General features: G+C 41.4%; 2 protein-coding genes across 11 annotated transcripts in view; one reads left to right on the forward strand and one right to left on the reverse strand.

Moving 5' to 3' along the window:
• The window catches only part of LOC113912040 (cytochrome c oxidase assembly factor 1 homolog), a 94,612-nt gene extending 92,150 nt beyond the window's left edge, over positions 1-2,462 (forward strand). For 7 of the 9 annotated variants that reach the window (XM_027575082.2, XM_027575075.2, XM_027575076.2 and 4 more), the window contains 2 exons: positions 253-329; positions 1,244-1,592. In XM_027575082.2, the coding sequence (XP_027430883.1) occupies positions 253-329; positions 1,244-1,343 (177 nt within the window). In that variant the 3' untranslated portion in view covers positions 1,344-1,592. Of the gene's footprint in view, positions 1-252; positions 341-1,243; positions 1,593-2,000 lie in introns of those variants that run through there. The other 2 variants (XR_003516673.2, XM_027575083.2) reach the window with 2 other exon arrangements.
• Positions 2,463-16,449: 13,987 nt separating this feature from the next.
• STK17A (serine/threonine kinase 17a) overlaps positions 16,450-23,347 on the reverse strand; it is a 40,638-nt gene continuing 33,740 nt past the window's right edge. The window contains exons 4-8 of one of the 2 annotated variants that reach the window (XM_027574618.1): positions 22,115-22,241; positions 19,076-19,124; positions 18,810-18,989; positions 17,914-18,029; positions 16,450-17,814 (exon numbers count right to left, since the gene is read on the reverse strand). In XM_027574618.1, coding sequence (XP_027430419.1) covers positions 17,705-17,814; positions 17,914-18,029; positions 18,810-18,989; positions 19,076-19,124; positions 22,115-22,241 — 582 coding nt within the window. In that variant the 3' untranslated portion in view covers positions 16,450-17,704. Of the gene's footprint in view, positions 18,030-18,809; positions 18,990-19,075; positions 19,125-22,114; positions 22,242-23,347 lie in introns of both variants that reach the window. The other variant, XM_027574617.1, reaches the window with a different exon arrangement.

Consider the following 23,347-nt stretch of genomic DNA (forward strand, 5'->3'; position numbering starts at 1 on the left):
TTGCACATAAGGTCCCTTTGCCAAATAGGAGGACTGCCATTGACCTCGCCAAACCATCCACAGAGGGGCAGGACATTTGGATGGAGCCAGATGGAAAATCAGGTCAATTCTACAGCTAGGCTCAGTTAGAAAACAACCGATTCTGTGAACGATCATTGGACTTCTTCGGGTTCACTCTAAAAACATCATTTTTTTCATTTCCTTAGAGGACAACAATGTACCCAATTGTATCTCCTATTTTTAACCCCCCAGTTGAAGATTCCTGTCTCTGGACCCAAGTCAGAGGGCCATCTCCATGTCATCTCATCGAGAAATGCTCCCTTTCAGAGGTATCAGCAAGGTGGGTGGGAATGGGGGAGAACTTTCTGATGGAAACAATCCTGATTCCCATTTTCATTTGTAGTGAAATGATTGCAGGAATAGGAATTTGTTTTTCAAAGCTTGAAAAGTTTCACAGCCTGGACACCAAGCCAGTGTGTTGGCTCTTAGCTCAGTCCAGACATTTTATCCAGTACAATCTACTGAATTGTCCTCTCCTTGTATTGCTGACTGGGAAGAACTTTCCAGTTACCGTGGTCTAGATCTACGATAATTGATGCTGTGTTACAGCTTCTAACACTACTGTCTCCCGGTCGTTACAAATGACTAAAGTCATGGGTTCCTGTTCCAGAATTATTCATCACATTCTTTATATAAGATCTCCACCCCATTAATTGGCTTTTCTTGTCTGGTTGCCAACAGCTACATTCACTCACTTCCCCCTCCGGAGGCCTCTCTCAGAGATGCTTGCTCTTTAGCCAAGATGCATTTTAATTCCCCAGGACAAAAAGGCACAGGCGACCCTCAGGCAACCCCCACCTGCTTCCCCCTGGGCTCGTTGACCCCTGAGCCTGGGATTAATGAAGTTGCTGGCTGAGTTCCAGCCAAGAATCGGAGGTGGATGTGAATTAGGAAATGGGGAATAAGCTGTTCCATCTCTTTCGTGGTGCCCCTTCCATTCTCCTGTCATTCATTCTTTGTTAAACTTGCCGTGACAGCGATGCTGGTGCAACAATGAGAGTCCGTAATACAATGTTTAAAACCTTATGTGAACGTAGTTCCAATATACAATGGTGTTGAAGACTTTTAAGACATTATTCAAAAAACGACTGCTTTCTTCCCCCCCCCCCCCACCCCGCCCCCCGACCATGTCTTTTGCCTTGGTATATGTGAGTAGGGAGACTATTCTTCTGGTTTCTCTCAGGTGGCACCTTCAGGAGGTCTTCTTAAAGCTTGAGGATGGTCAGCAGATTCCCGTGTTCAAGCTCAGTGGGAACACTGGTCATGAAGTAGAAAAGGAGTAAAGATGATCAGAAAGACTCCGCTTGCTCCAGACACGGCCTTACCCCATCACCACGTGCCCCCGTGACTGGGAGCCAGGTGTCCAGCCGCCAGGGGTGACTGGATGCGCTGGCGTATGGTAATTTGGGTATAATTCTAATTTGACCACAACTACTGTGGGTTTTTTTTTTATCAGAAATGAAAATATTACTCTAAATTTAATTGATAGTTCACTGTCTAAAAACAAAGTACAGAATAAAAGGACTCAGTAAGATATTTGTTAATTTTTGCTAGTTCTCATCTTTCCTTTTTCCTCTCCCCTCCCCTCCCCCCCCCCGAGTTTTTAGTTCCATCAGTGAGAAGACCCAAGACTTACAAGCACTGAAGGAGAGGTCTTTAATTGTTAACGTTAGAATGCCCTACCCTGAATTCATGTTGCTAAGTAGCTTGTGAACGTTGTCAGTCCCTTGGGAATATTTATTTTTTTTGCTTCACTGTTATTTTATCTTCTTATTTCTGTTTTAGTCACCAACGGTCTGCCTGATGGAAGATTTGCAAAATAACTGCTTTAATCCAAACATTTTAGAAGCTTAAAATATTCATATGTGTACATAGCACATGCAAAACTAACTTAGGAATGGGAGTTTAAAGCTACAGGTCCTTTTCCTTCTGTTTTACAGACAACCCCATATTCGAGAAGCACACCTTTAGGTTTTACCTGTTTTTAGGGAACGGTGTTATGAAGTCAAAGATTTTCCTTCCCTCTGAGCACCGCAGCTGATGAAAACCAGAAATCTGATACCTTTGCTTTGAAAAGGCCAGTTTCACCCCTTAATGCGGTTACAATTGCCTACAATAAAGGACATTCATGAGCTCTTTTCCTACACTCTTAATATTCTTTGGAGGGAAGCCTTTTAGAAAATATTGAGCTTAAACATGCTGGGAGAGCATGAGACCTTTAATCGTTGGAAGTTATTTCTATTCTGGAGCTTGTTTCTTTAAAAACATACATTCTTTGAATAGAGTTTAGAGTGAAAAGTGAGTCTTCCCTGAGAGCACTTTTGCCCTGTGTTTGTTGATAGACACTATAATCTGTGCAGTCTTTTAAAGTAAATGGTAACATTGTATACACAGTTTGTGCTGCTTTATTCTTTAAAAGTTACATACTGTTTATTGTCTATGTGTCAGTTTATGTATTGCTCATATCGGATTGTTCTCCAACTTTTACTTCCTTACAGTGTTTGCTTGGTTTTCTTCATGCTGTTGCCAAATCACCGAAAACCAGGGCCTGGGTGGGCCATCTGTTCTGGAGTCAGAGCAAGTGACAGGTTTTGTTTGTGTAGCGTTTGAATTAATTAAGAGACTTTAATCTGACAGGAAATAGTATTAGATCATGAAAAGATGCTTGATTTCTACTTCAAAGTCACCGCCTTGGGTGCTTCTTCCAGTTAAGTTTACTTCCATGTATGTACTTATTACTGTCTCGTATGATTGTGGGACAGGCTGGAACTTGGGTCATTGCAGTAGACAGACCTTGTCTTTCCTTGCTTTGAGCATAGCAATGATGTGTATTTGCAGCCCACTACTTCCTGTATATCCAGTAATCACTGTGACTCAGCCATTGACTCCCATTAACTACCTTGAGGACATCTTGTAATCCACACTGTCATCAGAGGAAAAAGCAACTCTTCCCCATAAGCGGTTTGAGCGAGTGCCCCTTGCATACCCTCAAATAGACAGGAGAGCCCAGGGACTGGAGAAAGGGCTTCACTAGAATTACAAGAATTGTAAAAACCGGGGAAGAGAGAGCACAGCCAACAAATGGTAGTATGACTCCCCCGTGCCTTTCCCCTGCAAGATGTGGCATGCTCTCTCCCCTGGAAGTTGCTTACCAGCTGGCGTGCCGAGTGGGTGGGGAGGGACTGGAGAGTCACAGAGTGTTAGGGTACTGTGGCAAAAGAGTTTCAAGCCGTGGTGCTGAAGTGACGGAGAAGCGTGTGTTACTGTTGAGGAGGAACTCTAGGAGTCTGATGGGCCTTGAGATCTGAGACTTCACACAAGTGCAAAGAGCCAACACAAAAAAGGCCTTAGCGGGAGAAATGTGAGCTGTGCCCCAGAAATAAGATATCCAATTTGGCCAGGGTGGAGGTTAGCTGAAGACATAGTAAAAGAAAGCCCCGGAAAGGTAAGTTGGCCGTGGCATGTGCCAGCGTTAGCATTTTGCATGTGGTTTGTGGCCGTCGTAGATTTTGGAGTAAGCATAGGCTTCTACAGTTCAGGAAGGTTTAAGAGACCATGATGAATGCGTCATGACAGGGCCGGTAGGACTACCAGTAAATCACACATTTTACTGTCAGTTATTCCATCGTTCGAGAATTGGCTTCCTCCCCCCTCTCTTTCCTTCAACCATCCCCAGTCCGGGGATTTAATAATACCTGATAAGGTCGTATTACTCCCGGCTTTGGTAAAGTTGCTTACAGCAGAGGTGAAGCTGAAATAAATTACATGTATATGAAACTGCCCGAACTTGACAAATAGTGGTCTCTGGTCTCCGGCCTAGTGGAAAGGTCAAGGGAACGCTCAATAGGCAGCAGCTCGAGGGTTTTCCGGGGGCGACCAGCCTTAGGCCACTTGACTCTTTGGTGTTTTCAGTTAGTCTGTATGAAAAATATGACTAAATACTTACCAAGCGCCTGGCTTACAAGTGAGGCAATGTTTACACTGCCCGTTGGGATTCTTGGGCAAAATCTGGTCCACACGGGAGGCCTGATGACCGCAGGGGTCAAGGAGGCGGTGGAAGGATGTTCGGAAAACCTCCAGTCCCCACCCACAGGATTCTCGCCTCCTTAGTAACCTGCTCACAGTCCAGGCTTGTCTTTTGGCCAACTTCAGCAGAGTCGTTCAGTTGTAAGTACTGTCAGGAGCATGTACAGAAAAACTGTGGCATTTTACGATCCCGGGTAGAATAGTGGGAGATGAGAAAACAGGCCTATCAGACAAGGGTATGTATCACAGATCACATGCAGTATTTTAAATGTCTCGTATCACTAAATAATAAGCCTTTGAGGCAGAAATTATTTTTTCTCCACCACATAATACTTAGCTTTTAAATGTAGCTACCACATTAGTGTCAGTCACCTTGCAGTCTTAAGTAGTTATTACTTCCAAGTTAGTTTTATAAAGTGAGAAACTATAGACCAATCTCTCCCATGAATGTTGTTGCAAAATTCAAAGTTTTAGCAAACTGAGTCCAGTGACATATAGTAAGTGATCTATTGTATTATTTTCCACAAAATATTGTGGTGCCTATCCCTTTGCAGTGCCCCCCTTAATGAGAATTTTATATATCCCTGCCCTCGAACTTAGGTGTCACCCTGTGGCTTGTTTTGGCCAATGAATTTGTGAGTGGAAGTGACAGGCAAGGCTTCCGAGTAGAAGTTTTAAGCGCCAGCCCTTGGTTCCCCATGTCCTCTTTTCTCTCTTCCCCAAAATCAGTAATGTTCTAGACTGTAGCTACTCCAGGGGCCTAGGTTCTGGAATGAAGATGATATGTATGTAAAAGAGCTTACGCACGAGACAGGCAGCATGAACGAGAAATAACCATCATAAGCCCCTAAAATCAGGGCCCATTTTTACGTCAGCTTAATCTCGCCTATTGTAATTGTTAACATTGACAAAGAGAGATTTATTTCAGGAATGCAAGATGGTTCAATACATTAATAGAGCTAAGGAGGAAAATTATGATACTTTTGTAGATACGGAAAGGCACTGACATAGTAAAAACAAATGAGAATTGAGAGTTTCTCTCGCACAGGGTAGCCCGTGCGCAGACGCCTATTCCCCAACGCCGGTGTCTGACTCAACTGGAAAACTACCAGAGGTTTTTTCCATTCAAGTCAGAAACAAGATAAGGAATACACTGTATCCACTATTATTTAACATTGTGTTGTATCCAATGTACTTAGGCAAAAAATAAAAAAGCAAGAGGCCTAAAAACCAGGAAGAGTAAAGCAGGTGCTGTTTATGTAGATGAGATGATTATGTATCTGCAAAACCCAAAGAATCTGTGGAAACCTACAGAGTATTTAGTAGAGGATGTAAAATTAATATATAGAAACAATCTTCTTCACATATACAAATAATAACCAGTTAGAAGAAATAATGGCGATCAGACCCTATCTATGGTAGCAAAAACCAAATTATTTAGGAAAAAAACTTAGCAAGAAATCTGCCGAATTTACGTGAGAAGTGCTAAAACATTACTGACATATACAAAAGTACAACTGGACAAATGGAAAGACCTACCACATTCATGGATAGCAAGGTTCTTCATCGAAAGATGCCAGTCCTCTCGGAGTAAAATTTAATGGGATATCGATAAAAATAACATTAGGGATTTTTTAAAGTTAGATAAGCTAATTAGTTGTAAACTCATTAGGAAGAATAAGCAAAGGTAGCCAGGAAATCCCTGCAGAGAGCAAGAGCAAGGAGGGAGGGAACATACTTATAAATGAGTAATACAGTACTGACACATGAAGAGACGGTGCAGTGACACAGCATAGAAAATACAGAAGTATATCCAAGTGCACATGGAAACCTGGTTATGATAATAGGTAGCATCCAAGTCAGGGGAGGAGTGGAAGACATCTGAAAAATGATGATAGCTGATAGCTAGATGCAAAAGATAAAAACCTGATCGCTACGCAAAAAGATAACCTCAGATCCGTTGTTCACCATACAAATTCCAATTAGATCAAAGATCTAAATGTAAAAATGAAACCATCTAGATACTAGCAAAAATATAGGTAACTCTTAGAACCTGGAAGTAGAGAAACTTTTCCAGCCACGAGTCACCATCTACAAGGGATAAGGGAAATTAATAAACTTGACTAGATAAAAACAGATTTCTGCATGTCTAGAAATAACAAAAACAAAACAAAAAGCAAGTGATAAACTGGGGGAAATATTTACATTTTTTTAAAAGATGTATTTATTTGAGAGAGGGAGAGTAGGGGTGGTTAGGGGCAGAAGGAGAGGGAGAGAGAATCTCAAGCAGACTCCCCGGCAAGCGCGGAGCCTGAAACGGGGCTCCATCCTGCAACCCCACGTGACCTGAGGGGAAACCAACAGCCAGACACTCAACCAACTGAGCCACCCAGGTGCCCCAATGTTTACAATTTAAATTGCAAAAGTTAAATCCTAATATCCCTAATTTGTAAAGAGCAAAAGTAGAGAAAAACAGTAACCCAGTAGAAAAAGGAGCAAAGGATACTAATGAATTCACAGAAAAGAAATGCAAATGAATTTTAAACATATTAAAAAAAAAATGCTCAACCTCATTCTTAAAAAGAATGCAAATTAAAACTAATGATACCATTTTTCTTCGAGCAAATTGGCAATAATCCCTAAGTTTGAGAACCTACTTTCTTGAAAGGCTGTGAGGAAACAGGCTCTCTTAAATTGCTGGTGGGAATACGAGTCCTGTGGAGGGGAGCTTGACAATATCTAGAAAAATGTTAGGTACCTTCACCATTTGACCCACCAATCCCCTTTCTGAGACTGTATGCTAAAACGAAGCTGGCAAAAATACAAAATGCTATTTACATACTATTATTTAATGAATACAATTTGTAATAGCAAAAAACTATAGTGACAAATCTAACCAAATATAACCAGAATATCCACCAACAAACTTTGAAACCTTTGATACTTTCACATAAATGAGTATATATGTATATGCATATTGTAAATGTGTGTTTATGTTTACATTAGCTTCTACTTTAAAGGAAACAATGGAGGGGCGCCTGGGCAGCTCAGTCGTTAAGGGTCTGCCTTCGGCTCACGTCTGGTCCCAGGGTCCTGGGATCGAGCCCCACGTCGGGCTCCGTGCTCGGCGGGAGGCCTGCTTCTCCCTCTCCCACTCCCCCTGCTTGTGTTCCCTCTCTCGCTCTCTGTCAAATAAATAAATAAAATCTTAAAAAAAATTAAAAAAAAACAATGGAATAATAACTGCCTTAGGGAAAGCAAACAAGGCGATGTAGGTAGGGAACAAGGACAGAAACTATAATTACCTGAATGTACCTTTTTTGGTAGTTTTGTCTTTGAAACCATGTTGTTTTGTTTTGTTTTTATATAATTTAAAAATAAAATTAAATCAGAAAGAAATCTTTAAAATGTTGAAACAAATGAACCTCTAGTGAAGAAATATTTCAAGTGACTTTTAAGACACTTCTGACTCAGCATCCTTGGTGGGATATACTGTAATGGCAAAAAGTAACCCCAAGAAATCTTAAATTACGTTCAGTGGCCTAGTGTTAGCACACATGCATAGGTACATTTTATTCACACACACACACACACACACACACACACACACACACACACACACACTTGAGACTTCCTCCATTCCACATCTGTAACTTCCATCTCCAACAGAAAGAAACTGGGCTCTCATTATCCTGGTATATTTACAAATTTGCTCAAATCTAGAGCATACAAAGGGAGTAACAGAATTGCTAACTTTAAAAAGCAAAAAACCCCTACTAACTACAGTTTCACTTTTTTTTTACATTTATAAAGGTAAATTTTACAGTGAGATGCACACATCTTAAAGTGTACAATTCCATGTATTTTTACAAATGCTTGCACTCATGTAATCCATATTCTGTGAAACGGTGATCATTTCCATCGCCCGGGAAAATTCCCTTGGGCTCCCCTCTAGTCAATTTCCTGCTTCTGCTGTGACCCCAGAGAAAGCCACGTATTGATTTTTTCACATAAATTTATTTTTGGTGCTTGAGATTTGCTTTAAAATACCCCACACATCAATGAATCTAGATTACAAAATTGTGATTGTTGAATGTTACTGGTTGATAAGTACATAGGGATTTATTTTACTGTTTTTTCTATTTTTGTGAATTTTTGAAATTGTCAGTTTTTATGTTAAGTAGTATTTCAGCGTTTGTTCAGGGGTAGTCTCCTTTCCTGAATATTAAGGCCACTAAAACTCTCTTTATGCTCTTTCATGAATTCTTACCATAAACCGTGAGTTTTCAAAGGAAGTGATAAGGAATCATAACATCTCAGGCAAAACACCTTTCTTCTCCCCAATATCCACATGACCTGTCCCTCCCTACTTTTCTCATAAAGCAAGTGATTTCATCTAAGTTTGGGTGGACATTATGGCAGGGATTTGCTTTAATATGGTGTTTATACAAAATATTCGAGACATTAGATCAGCAAGATTTACTCAACAGCTCAAAGAAGGAGGCTTTTTTTTTTTAAAGATTTATGTATTTATTTATTTGAAAGAGAGAGAATGAGAGAGAGAGAGCACATGAGAGGGGGGAGGGTCAGAGGGAGAAGCAGACCCCCCGCTGAGCAGGGAGCCCGATGTGGGACTCGATCCCGGGACTCCAGGATCATGACCTGAGTCGAAGGCAGTCGCTTAACCAACTGAGCCACCCAGGCGCCCAAGAAGGAGGCTTTTACTATTAACCATTTCATTTCTAGTATACTAAAGCCAAACTACTGTCCCAAAAGTTTATATACTTGTTTACCAAAGAATCCCTTATCAAGCTGGGGGGCAGATTTTTTATGTAGGGCAGTTTTTCAGGTCCCAATTTCAGTGAGATGATTTAAATGGAGATAAGAAACAACATAATCAAGGATACTTTAAAAGGAAACATCTAAGAGAATTATCCCACTCTGAAAAGATAACTCTTTAAGGCCGTGAGCATCTCAAAGGGAAAGACAGTGTCGTTTGCAGCTTCTATTAAACTCGTGGGATAAGCAAGACAGCTAAGTTCATGGCAAAATTAAAACTGTTACAACTTCCCTCAGTCCCTAGAAAAGGAACTTGGAAGCAAAGTAGAGTGAAGTACTTGACTGAAATTTTAATACTAAAGATGATCCTGTCGTGTTGGGTTTCTTTATCTAGAAACAAAGAATTCATTGTGGAGAAAAGAAAGCAAAAGCTGAAAGCTTTGGGAGCACATCAAGGGTTCTGTAATCGGGACGCATGTTCCAAGGCAGTCCAGGGGCCTTGCTTGGAGACCCATCTGGAAAGCCCTAGTTATTTAAGACCTCACATGGAGCTGGTGGGGAAGTCTTGTAGGATGGTTGTTCGAATCTTGTGTTTTAACCAGCAAACAAGCATTTTTAAAAAATGAAATCACTTAATTTCTCTTCCATTGCTGTATTGGTTGGCCTAAAAGTTACATTACTTGCATTCTAAACCATTCCCCACGTGAAACGAGAAACTTAAGTGTGTTCCCTGAAAAAGAGTCATGAAGTTTTCACTATGTAATACTAAGAAGCAGAAAGAAGGAAAATCTCGGATTTGTCCATTGCCATCCAACTGGGAAAAAAATAATGTGCTCTTTTCTATAATATATTTAATGCACTTTTTGCTAATTTATATCTCGTTTGTGTGGTCCTCATTTAGTTTTTATAGCCCAGTTAGCATCTTTTTTTGCCATTGTACTGATTCTACTAGTAAACCACCTCCCAAATTCTCCCATTTTGCAAATGTACATGTTGACTATAAGAGCATGGTGGCATCAAGATCAGCACAGACTAATCTCAAGCACCATGAAACACCTGTTCTACTGATGGTAGTCCAGGAATTACAGCTTTATGAAAAAGTTGCTCTTGTTGAGTGCAGGCGTTAGCAGATGAGAAGACAAGACTAATTCCTAGTCCTGGTCCTGACACTGACTTTAGTATCTGGTGGGCTCTATATTTGCCCAAGTAAAGACCACTATTGCAAATGTAGCTGAGAGGAAGAAATAATTACAGTATTGTAACCATCACTGTAAATTTTAGCCAGAGATCTTCTTGTGTAACTTGAAAAATTTATAGAGATTTTTAAAACCTTGATTTTACTTTCCTCTTGCTTTAAGGTATGTCATTCCAAGATACGTGCCATTCGAACTTGCAGCAGTTTGAGCACTCCTTTACTCCCGCTGCTCTTGCATACTGTAGTTACCAGGTACGGGAAGGGGCTCCCGGATGTGTCCTTAGGTGTGTGCCTCAGCTCAACAGGAGGGCTATAAAGGCTCATCTGTGTTAAACAATACTTAAATAGTGCTTCCATTTTATAGACTAAGTGTAAACAAAGCCACTTTCTAGGACATTTTCAGAAAATTCATTATTCAAAACAAAGCTGGAGGCACAAGATGGAGTAGACAGTGCTTCTCCTTGGGGTTCTTCCCACTAAGTACAGCTAAAAGCCCTGGACACATAAAATAAAAATAAGACAATTCTGAAAGATGAAGAGAAGCATGCAGATGGGCTGAGGACCTTGGGAATAACACAGTAGTGGGTTCCCTGGGGTCGGCTGTTGTTGTTTTGGTGGTGGTGGTGGGTTTTTGTTTGTTTGTTTTTGCCTACATATCTCAGGATGTGTGTAGAATGAGCCACCCAGAAATACCAATGGGAGCAGACAACAAAAGCCAAAAGCCAGCTCTCTCAAGCCAAAGGACCAGAAAAGGCAAAGAACTATAAAGGCAAATAACTTCTAGACAGTAATTGCCCAGTCCTAGCCAAACACCATGGAAAAACCATGGCTTCGGTGCCACCCTGTCAGCAAAGGCCAGGCGGAGAGCCTAGACTTCCTCCCTCGCCTTGCTGTAATGTGGTCTCCCCCACCCAGGCCCCTGTTGGGCTGGGGGTACAGACGTTCTAGTGGGGAGTTGGGACTTTCACTCCTGCCCCATGGTGTCAGTGGAGGCCACATGGGGAGCCTACACTTTTACCCCCCTCCAAAAGGAATAAGCCCTTGCACCCCCATGGTATCAATTAAGCCCATGTTCTCCAGGAAGAAGCAGTAATGCGGCACCCTGTCCCCTGCCTGGTGTCAAAGGAGGCTGAGTGCTGAGCCTGAACCTTCACCTCCATCTGGCAGTAGTGAGGCAATAGAAGTACCCCCACTTGGCCCACCTGTGTGATGCCAGAGATGACGGTCTGCTAAAACAGATTTAAATAAGATACAGAGTCTCACCCAGATGTCCAGTACAAAAAGTCAAACTTTCATACCAAGAACGAGGAAAATCTCACCCCGAATGAGAAGAGAGAGCAGATAACCAACACGGACATGACACAGATGTTGGAATTACCAGCAAGGATATTAAAGCGGCCATCAAGACATTTTAAAAAAAACCTTCAAAGAAAAATTATGAACATGCTTGAAACATGAAAAAGTCTCAGCAAAGGAATAGAAGAATCAAATGGAAATTTGAGAGCTGAAAAATAAAAATCTCACTGGATGGGCTGAACAGCAGAGTGGAGGAAAAGAATCAGGGACTCAGAGATAAAATGGAAACGACCCAATATGAATAGAGACAACAGCCCAAAAGTAGTACCTGTGGGTCTGTAACAAAAAGATCTAACATTCATGTCATCAGAGTCCCAGAAAGAGGAGAGAAGGTAGAGCTAAAGAAGTATTTAAAAAAAATAATGGCTGAAAAGTTTCCAAATTGGCAAAAGGCATAAACCCATCTATGCAAGAAGCAAAGTGAACCCCAAACAGCATAAACCCAAAGAAATCTAGGAAAAGACAATCTTCTGAAACCTAAAGACAAAAAGGCTTGAAAATGGCAACACAGGAACACCACCTTACCAATAAGGGAAAGGTAATTCAGATCATAGATTTCTCCTGGGGAAACCATGGAGGCCAGTGAAATGAACAAACTTTTTCAAGTGCTTTAAGAACTGTCCATTCCGAATACATCTGGTGAAGTTACCCTTCAGGAATAAAAGGGAAATGAAGTCATCCTCACATTACGGCAAACTAAGGTTGTGGCTTAAACAGACCTACCCTGAAAGGACGAAAGGAAGTTCTTAAAACAGAAATGAGTATTTAAAAAAAAAAAAAAAAGAGTCTTGGAACATCAAGGAGGAACAACTGAAAAGAGCAAAAATACGGGTAAAAATAATAGACTTTCCTTCTGAATTTTCTGAATTGTTCGATGGCAGAAACAAAATGTGTAACATTGTCCGATGTAATACTTTACTCAAACTGGAGAAGTGTTGACCTCACTGATCTTTGTGATAAAACAGTTCTGTATTTTTTTTTTAAGATTTTATTTATTTGAGAGAGGGAGACAGCATGAGAGAGAGAGTGTGTGAGCATGAGCAGGGGGCAAGGGCAGAGGGAGAGGCAGACTCCCCACTGAGCAGGGAGCCCGACATGGGGCTAAATACATACTAATGTATTTAGTAAAAATAGTTTACTTTTAGTAAATAAAACCTGTATCTTAATAAAATGTATGAGAAGGAATGGAACCAAAGTTGTGAGATTATTCTGCCATGTAACATAAACTGCTCCCCAAAGGACTGTATCAGTATTGGTTTTAAAAAGGAAATATCCCATATTTCAAATACGTTTAGATTACAACAGCCCGGGGTTGGCAGGCAGTTTTCTGTGAAGGGCCCAAGAGTGAGTATTGTAGGCTGTGTAGGTCATAAGATCTCTGTCGCAATGACTCCACCCTGCAGTTTTAGTATGAAAGGAGCCACAGCCAAATAGCAATGAATGGGCACAGCTGTGTTCCAATAAACTTCAGGTAACAAACAGGCAACAAGGGCCACAGTATGCTCACCTCTGCACTGGCCTAATCTCAGGTTACTCATCCTCCAGTCATTTAAAAAAAAAAAAAAAAACTACCCAAAGCCAAGTGACACAGAAATAATTTTTAAAAATTGTTGTTATGGACATGAACTAAAACATATCCAAAGGTAGAATCCACTGAGTTTTGTAAAAGCCCTTCACTAGCAGTCAGGAAAGCTCGGTGATTCTAGCCTTTGTTCTGCATGTAGCTGTAACATTTTGGGCAAATCACATTCTTCCTGAGACCCCATTACCTCATCTCTTTAAAAAAAAATATTATTTAAGTAATTTCTAACATTTGTCTAAGCGCAGTGAGCTAAAAATGACCACTGGAAGATTAAGTATCAGCTTCCCCTCTCCTGAAAAAAAGAGTATCCAAAACTAGCATCGAGCAACAAAGCACACAGGGATAAAGTTAACAGGATGTGCAAGATCTCTACATTACAATATATAAAACGATGCTGAGAAAAAAATGAAATAAATGGAAACACTATGTTTATAGATTTGGAAGACTCTTCGTTAAAATGTTAAATTCATCTACAGATTTAAGAAATCTCAAGTCAAAATCCCATGAGGCTTTTTTAGGGAGTAATTTTGGTCAAAATTGCCAAGCCAGGCGCCTGGGTGGCTCAGTTGGTTAAGCATCTGCCTTCGGCTCAGGTCATGATCTCAGGGTCCTGGGATCGAGCCCCGCATCGGGCTCCCTGCTCAGCGGGGAGCCTGCTTCTCCCTCTCCCTTTGTGCGCTCTCTCTCTAATAAATAAAGTCTTAAAAAAAAAATTGGCAAGCCAACTCTAAAATTTACTTGGAAATGCAAAGGACCTAGAATAAACAACAATCTTGAAAAGGAAGGAATCGGAAGTCCTATTTTATGTCACATCAAGGCAAAGCTCTGACAGACGTATAAGCAAACAGATTAATGGAACAGAAGAGTGTCCAGAAGTAGGTCCACAGAAATGACTTTACAGAAAAACAGCAAAATGATTCAATGGGGAAAGGAAAATCTGACGAATGGTGCTGGAACAACTGAATATTCTCATGGAAAACAAAGGTCCTTGGCCCCTACCTAACCTCCCCCAGGCAAACAGTAATTCAAAGCGGATCGCAGACCTAAGCATAAAAGCTAAAACTAGAAGGTTAAAAAAAGAAAAAAAGATAATCTTCATGACTTGGGGTAGGTAAGGACTTCTTAAAAGAAGATACAGAAAGCAAAAACTGATAAATTGAACTTCACCAAAATGAAAACCACCTTCTCCTCAAGAGAAAATAGATAAGCCAGAGTGGGAGAAAATACTTAATACATAAATCTGACAAAGGACTTTTATCCAGAATATATAAAGGACTATCAAAAGAATGGTTCAACAAGCACACGAAGGCGTGTTCCTCATTAGTCAGCAGGGAACTCCCAGTGAAGCCAGCGCACGCCCACGAGGGTGGCTACCGTGCATCAGACAGACGGCCAGCCAGAGCTCCAGCATTGCTGGCAGGGATGGAAAATGGTGCAGTCACTCAGGAAAACCGCTGGGGGGTTTCTTACAGAGTTCAGTACACCTCTATCCCATTATGACCCAGCATTCTACTCACTGAATCTGAGAGAAAGGACAGTGTGTCCACAAAAATTCTTGGACAGGAGTATCTAAAGCAGCTTTATTCACAACAGCCCAAACCCGAAACAGCCCAGGGGTCCTCGGACAGAGAGACACGGACACAAACTGCTATGTGCAGAGTATGGCCCTGCAATAAAAAGGCACAAACTACCCATAGAAGCCCCAACGTGGATGAGTCTCAAAAGGATCATGCTGGGGACAAGGCAAACCGTAACAACGGAGCCGAGCTAACAGGGTGCGTGCACCCGCCCGATGCTGTCGAGTGTGGGTGTAGATCTGCACGTCTCCCTCTCCGCAAATTACATCCCCACCTCTCACAACAAAAACAGTAGCTGGAGATTAAGGCTCCTGAGGTTAAGATGAAGGCTTTTAACCTAGTTTTTAAATTCTGCAACTAAATGAAGGTACTAGATGGTAAAGGACCTTGAACAATTTTGACTATTTTTAGTTTCATCAATCCAATTTAAATTCTTACAAGTGTGTGTGAGTTTAAAATGTATTTAGGATTAGTTTGTTAATACCCTGACCAGAGACCTTTCCCCCTACATAAGACGGTCTGCGTTGGTGCCAAGGTCGATCGCGCTTTAGGCTTCGTGGACTGAGCTACTATACACCAGGCGTTACATTACTAGGACTGTAACTCACCTCTTGTCCGACATTCTCTGAGCAACCTTTATGACGTCTTCTCTATTAAATTTTCTTCCAAACTGAGGTCACTTGTAAAAGTTTAGGAGTTTGCGGTATCTCTTAATTAGCACCCGACCTTCCTCTATAACTACAAGGGCGTGGCGTTTTCTCCCACTTTTCATGTGAAAACAACAAAACATTAAAACACAATTTCCCAACTGACTAAAACCACTAATACATTTTGCATATTTCATAAACTTCTCAAGTTAAAATACGACAATGTTGAATTTTATTATTACTAAACGTGGGCTTATAAATTCTATGAGCAAATTCAGTAATACTGGTTTGGTTCTTTGTAAACTTGTTAAAAGAAAACATTAGCAGCATTAGGTAAGTACAGGGCTGCTCGGTAGGTCATTAATGGAAAGATTTTATTTGGCCCAGTTTTGTGGAGGCTCTTCACGCTCTGCTTGTATCATCTAAGTCAGAAAATGTCAGTATGCCTTTACAAGTGCTTACAAAAGCCGCTGAAGAGAAGCACCGCACTGCAGACAGCTAAGTGGCCAGCTAAAAGGAGAGGTCTTTTTTCTTTTTTTAAAACAAATACAGCAATTATCTTAAATGTATTTATTTTGAATGTAATATAAAACGGCTTACCAAAAAATCTAAATGTTACCTAAATGATTCTGATTTTAAAACGGGACAAATCTATCATGTATAAAAATGTGTCACTCGATAGTGGGTATTTTTTTTCTCACCACCCCCCCTACTTTTGCCAGAGAGACGTTTACAAAAAGGTGCCTAAACTTGTGTTTTACCTCTTCCCAGACTTACCTGAGGCTTAACATAGTGGTCCTGGGTATTTCACAGAAAACCCTGCCACTGTGGCAGAACTTCCTCTTCTTCCGTCCACAGCTTGGTTAGAAAGGCTAGTTTCCAAGTGAAGCCGACTGAGTGAGAAAACAGTGCAAGCTGATGTTTGGAACTGCCTAATCAGTCTCAGCTGATGGTGTATGAACACCGTCGGGGCTCCCACACCTGCAGGGCCGGGCTGGGGGTGATTACAGACCAGGGGGGTCAGGGTCCCACACAGTACACTGCACACGCTTTACAACAGGTGGTTAGGTGCTGCCACGGCCATGACTCGACATTTGAGAACTCACGCGGAAGAGAGCATCGTGTGAGCCCCAGAGAGCCCCCCGGTCGGGTGACGGACCACCTGTATTCACAAGTATCTTAACGCCCCGAGCCTAATAAAAGATAAATAAGGACACTACTCAGACATTTTTGTGTGAGAAGGATATTTAGTTGCTTTAAGTTACACGGCGTACACTTGTACATTTCCATTTTTTTAATAGGAATGTGTTGTTCACTGTGGGGCCTACATACAACTGAAGTGTTCCATCCTAATCAAATTAAATTCTTCTAAGTCTTCTGGGAACATGGCTGCTTCCCTGATGACAAAGTATCCAAGGTTAAATTTTTTAGGAACAAAATAAAGTTTATAAATATTGTGGCTTTTTATAACGTTTCCTAGTATAGTCTGAGGGCACACAAACTCCACAGAAGTAGAGGCTCAACGGCTAGGGGCGAATATGCTCCATCTCTTACCCCTCTCCGGGGGGTTTTATTAACAAAAACAATGTAATAGCGTCTTTTCACTGACCAGAGCAACCACCGTGTTGATCAGATCACACTGACACTTGCAAGTGACCAAAATCAGGTGACAAGCATGTGAGAAGGTGGCATGGGTGCAGTCTCCTGAGAGAGAGCAGACGAGTAAGGTGTGGTGAGGGAAATGGCTGAGAAGTCGGCACGGGTTAACCTTGACCTTAAAACCAGAATAGTCTGAGGTGAAAAATCAACACCACTCTTATTAGTGACACTGAAGGAAAAAAAAAATTAGCCAGGGCTTTTTCACTGATAGGTTACAAGCATTAGGAAAAACAAGGACAACAGAAGTCAAATCAAAAGTCAATATAAAGCAGTAATAAAATATAAAAATAAGACATTATCCAACTCTAGTGGATGTTATTCTAGGACTCAAAATTTGGAAGATACCTAATTAAAAAGCTTACTCCCCTCAAAAAATCCAAAGTGAAAAAGTATCAGTTTTAGCAAAGATATCAACGGACATATATGCAGATACAGATACACACGAATCCTGCAAAATAGATTTACAAAGATGGTAATTTGGCACTTTTACTTGGATTTTTAAAGAAAGTAAATACAGGTATCTTTGCATAACAAATTCTCATTCTGGAGAAACAAGATTTAGAAACAAAAGGTTCAAACATCTCCCTTCTTTAAAAGAGTAACATTGACACAGATAAAACTTTACCCGTTAAAACTCCTGGTTGGCAGCTTTATACATCTGTCTTGATATATCTAACTCCACAAGTTTGACAAAGTTATTTTAGTTTCTATCAGTGATACCTGGTTTATCCACTTTCAGTACATGTACCATTTGGCCAGAAGTCCATAAATAATAATAATGTTTTCAATGTAGAAATCTTAAAGTTCTAAAGGGAAGTACTGCTCAGTAGATAAATTCTCCTGGAATTTCTTGTAGCAAAGGTTCCTCAAATTTAAATCGTTTGGAAATGGCCTTTTGCTCCATTTTCTCTTTTTCAGACTGTCTGCATTGTCCTAAAGTATATGAAGTAAATACAATTAACTCCTCTGTTACAACTGATTCCTCCGTTTCTGGTTTCTGAGTATCTGAATTAATTTCAGGCACAGAATCACCTTCTTGGAGCGCATTTGCTTCTTCTAATGCCCCTTTCACCTTGAAAGAAGGATCCTGAATACTGTTCTCTGTCAACCACGGATGTTTTAGACATTCTTCGGCTGTGGCTCGATCTCTGTAAAAAGAAACACATTTCACCCTTAAGACAAGACAGTTTAAAACTTCAATTATTGAGGCGCCTGGGTGGCTCGGTTAAGCGTCTGCCTTCGGCTCAGGTCATGATCTCAGGGTCCTGGGATCGAGCCCCGCATCCGGCTCCCTGCTCAGCGGGGAGTCTGCTCCTCCCTCTGACCCTCCCCCATCTTGTGCTCTCTCTCAAATAAATACAATCTTAAAAAAATAAATAAAACTTCAATTATAAATTAGAGCATACTGGGGGATGCCTGGCGGGCTCAGTTGGGAGAGCGTGCGATTCATTTATCTCAGGGTTGAGTTTGAGCCCCATACTGGGGGTAGAGATTACTTAAAAAATAAAATCTTAAAAATATGTAAGTTAGAGCATAAGGTATATTTATTGTATTATATTTGGGGAAGTATGAAGAGTTGACAAGAATCTTACTGTGATCCCAGAATAAGACTGGAAGTTTTGGCGTTTGCGTGCAAATGCCATTCCCACAATGTTGAGCAATACTTTTAAGTAAGATATCTCTGAAAAGCCCTTTCGGAAGACCAAGAACAGATCGACAATATCTGTTAGACTGAGATGCAGCTCACCGTTTTCTAAGAAACGTTTTCATTTTTGACATTTTCTTTCAACAGATATAATAAGCCCCAGGTTTCATCTAGTTTAATGTCTACATTTTCCTGCCTTCATTGTGGTGTTTCAGTTTAACCTGCTTTTGTCCAGAGCAGATCAGTCAAAAATTGACAAAGATCAGTATTAACTAATACTTACTCAGGTTTCTTAACTAAAAGTGTCTTGATGAAGTCAATAGCTGACTCAGACACAACATCAAATTCTTCCTCAGAATAACTTAAACTCATCCGAGAGATGTTTAGGAATGTTTCTTGTTTATTATCACCTAAGAAAGGTGACACTCCGGTGAGCATGACATATGTTAGCACTCCAATGCTCCTAAATTAGAATGAAAATGTAAGAAAAATTAGTATCATATTCATTCTTGAAACCAATTTGATCAATTTTTCATAAATAACTCTTACCACATATCCGTCGCCATGCTGATAGGATCATAACTCAGAATCTCGGGAGCTAGTATCAGAAACAAGAAAACATTCAGCTGTGTGAAAAAAAAATCCTAATTTGCTCTTTGAAATCAAAACATTTTTTTAAAATACTCATCAGAAACTATTAAATAGACACCATCAAGATTTGGGCTAACATGAAATAATATTTATTATATAAGTTAATATGAGTTACTCTAAAGTCCGACTAGATGTAATTAACTTATTTTCCCACCAGCACCCTCCATTGTTGGGTCTTGATATTTTAAAAAATAGCTGAATGCTTAAGTGCTGTAATAGAAACTGACAACTCTGACACCTTCCTCTTCCCATACCCGCTAAAATCAAGCATCCTATCTAACAGATTACTGCTTTTAAATCTTTCTCAATGCCATCCACGACTCAGCTTCCGTACCACCCCCACCTAGACCACGGCACCTTCCCCGCCTGACCTCCACTCATTCCACCTCCCTGATCTGTTCTCCATACTGGAGCCAGAGGGGGCTTATTAAAATGTCTGCCCACTGGTGGAAAGTCAGTCAGCAAGGTTAAAGAAAAAACAGCATTCTCATTTGACATGCACCATACACAAAGACAACAAAGTTGCCTCTGTAGAGTCCTGACAAACAGCATGCTTTGATAACATTTAAGGAAACCGCTGTCACACATAAAGCAATACAGAAGACATTCTCAAATGTGCAAGAACTTAGGAGAAATTCACGAAAATCCTCCTTGAAAGAAAAACTCACTCATTGATACAATCCAGTCAACCAAATGAGTTTTTTCAAAAGTAGGAAGAAGACAGGCAATCAAGTATTGAATCCATTTAAAAACAGATCAAAGACTAAACAACTGCGGTAATTAAAAAAAAAGGGGGGGGGAATGAAGATGTTCTAATCCTAAGAAGAACCAAACACTCAAGTCACATACTCATCACTGGTTGGGGACCCCCCCCCCGGCACACACACAACACACACTATGAGGGAGGAAGAAAAGGTTGGGAGAAAATGCTAGGTAGGCTAATTTCCTCAACTTCAACCTCTGATACTGAGTTGTGAAAAAGAGGTCATGAACATTATTTTAAGGTTTTAAAAGAAACTACTAGGAAATTTAAAATGAAATGCATAGCACCCAAATTACTGGAGGGCAAAGTAAAATAAGAGACCAAAGAGTAAAAGATGCTGGGAGGAGGGGGGCAGGAAATAACAGTAGCTTCCTTTCCTGTGTTTATTATAAGCTGAACACGGATCTAAGAGCTTGACAGAGCAAATCCAATAAGGCAGTATTATGAGAGCCCACTTTAGGGACAGAGGAACGGGAGGTCTAAAGAGATTTCGGGACTGAGGTCACATGCACAGTTGGCAGAGGAAGCAGCCGGCGCCCAGACAGATGATTCTGTGAGGAAGACAAGCTGGGAGGCTTACACTCACCTCTGCAAGTGCAGGGAAGAATTGACAGGAGAGGCCCCCTTGTTATTCTCTGTTACATAGTTCTGAATTATTTTTAGTTGTCTTGGACTGGGAATTACTTTTATAATAAAGATAGTTCTGTTTTTTTGGAGGGAAAAAAAAGTTCTTGGTAGAAAACAGAATTTACCCAGAGAACAGAAAGCATAAAACAAAACAAAACTCCTACTGCTGGGCAGTAACTCCTACAGGGACAGGGTTCTCAACTCACAGCCCTTCATTCCGCGGTTCCCTCTCGTTGACAAAGCTCCCGAGCGACCGGCTGAAGGACCCGGGCTTTCCGAGAGGAGGCCCCGTGAAGCCCCATCCTCAAACCTTACTGAGTGGTCATGACGCGCGCTGTGATTTAAGTTTCTAGCCCACGAAGAACACATCAACATTTTGAAGGTGGTTTTCCTGCCCACCGTGCTATCTTTTATTACCTAATTAAGGATCTGTTTCAAATCGTAGGACTTATTTTAAAGCTTTGAGTTAGATTTGTCCTATCACTGCCGAACAGCCTTGTTTTCCTCAACCCTGTCCCCTGGAACTGCCTCTCCCTTGTAAACAAAGTGCCACCGGAGCTGCTCCGGTCCCCCGTCTCCCCCCTGAAAGGAGGCGGAGGCTGCCGCACGCCCTAGTCTAGAACACGGACAGCCTCTCTGTCCACTTCACACCTCTGACCTCAGGTAAATATTCTTCCCTTGGGGCCCAGGCCACGGCCTTCTCCACTGCCTCCTCACCCAGCTGCCGCCCCCCCTGGACAACGTCCACACTCATGTCTATGACCCACGCAGCCTGGCGTCCACGCTTCTGGACCTACAGGTCTACACAGCCCTTCCACAGCTACGTCGCAGCCCTAGTAATTACGAAGAACTGTTTCATCTCTGAAATTTTAAATGTTAATGCTGTAAACTCCTGGTCACAGCCTTTAGACGATTTCACTGCCTTGCTCTGCTTACGGATATCCTTTTTTTTTTTTTTTTTTAACCTCATTCAGGCCACGAATCCTTTTGCATCCTATTGTTCTTCCAGTCTATCAAAAAAGTCATGCTTTACTTATTTTTGTACCAAACCTAAAAGCCATGGTTCATCACTTCAGCTGCTCTTTTACTAGTACCTTCAAGGCTTAGCGCTTTTTTCTTTCTTCCAGAAGCTCCCAACCTTGCATTAATCCAACAGAATGCCCTCTGTTTCACAGGGCTTGCCATTACTTCAACAATGTTTATGATGAACTTAAAGTTCTTTAGAGGGCCCTACTTGTTAAATACCCTCCCACCTTCAGATAACCGGGTATCCTACACTTGGTTAAGAAAATCCTCTTTGATTCCTTCTAGAAGCAATCCCTTCAAATGCTCTTGATTCCCTTCAGGAAAGGGATCATCAGTTTGGTACTTCACTCTTTCATGTTTACCATTTTTAAATTTTTATACAAAAGAAGGACTCTCTGATGGCAGAATTTTAACACAGCAGATGGCTGGCCCGACTATTACCCACACCACATGTGAGTTCCCTAACGAAGATGATGCTTGACCCCAAACACAGAACATAACCCACTCTTATGAGTACTTACCCACGTATTCAGGAGTACCCATAATTTCTCGGAGCTCTTCACTGTTCTTCATTATTCTTGAAAGACCAAAATCAACTATCTTAATGTCACCCAGTGGAGATTCACTTGTCAGTAGAATATTCTGAGGCTAAGAAAAATACAGAAAAAGTAGCCCTTAAAACATACGCAGCTTGCCCGTGAAACTGAGATTGACAAATTTAACAGTAAGCAGTCATTCATTAAGCACATAGTTTTATAATATATTTACGACGTGTAAGGCAACAGGCCTTACATAATCTCTTCCCTTATACTGGCTCCTTCTCAGCACATAAATGTGCATCTACCCCATCTTAAAAGCAAAACCAAGCCAAATATCCTCTAGGACTCTGCATTTCTCTCTAGCCAACGCACTCACTCCCTGCTCCTCCCTCAAAGCTCAGCTTCTAGAAAGCACGGTCTTGTACACTTGCGAGCACTTCTCAGTGCAGCTGAATCTGGATTTTGCCCCCTCTCCTAGATCTAGCTGTTCTCAGTAAGATCACAAAATCTTTAATAATCAAAGACCCACCAAATCTAATGAATGTCTTTCAAGGCACCATTTTGTATGTGCTGACTGCTGTATACTTTGGCCTGGCAAACCACCCTTTTAGGCGCTCTTGGATACTTTCCTCCTCGAGAGCGCTCTCACCATTTTCTCGAGATTTTTTTTCTTTTTCCCTCCTTTTAAATATTGGTGTGACCCCAGACCTCTCGCTGGCTGGCCCTCTACTATCTCATCTACTATCAAAGCTTCAACCACCACTTACATGCAGATGACTTCCATCCTAAGCCCTTCGCTGACTCAGATCCAATTAAAATCAGATCTTTTCATTTGGCTGAGATGGGTCACACCTTCAACTCCCACTACTGAGCAAGGCCATCAGTTCAGTAAATAGCTCAGGCAAGGGCTCTTCCTTGGACCCCACCGACCCCCCCCCCCCATGCCAATGTCAACGCCCAGGTCAGGCACTGGGGGGAATCCTCCCAAAGCACTCTGTCTCCTTCCTTTTCAGCCATGTCTCAACCTAGTGACGTCACCAGCATGCCAATGCTGTGTCCTAAATCTCAAAACGCCCCCTGCTTCAAGTTGGGGCTTTCATCATCTCTTAGCTGGACCACCACCCTCCTGCCGCTAGTTTTCCCCCACCTTCAACCCACCTGTCACTGTACAATGCTCTTGCCATAATATACGTCGGATCGTGATCCTCACCAATG

The sequence above is a fragment of the Zalophus californianus genome, chromosome 12, assembly GCF_009762305.2.
Source record: "Zalophus californianus isolate mZalCal1 chromosome 12, mZalCal1.pri.v2, whole genome shotgun sequence".
In the NCBI taxonomy this organism is placed as follows: Eukaryota; Metazoa; Chordata; class Mammalia; order Carnivora; family Otariidae; genus Zalophus; species Zalophus californianus.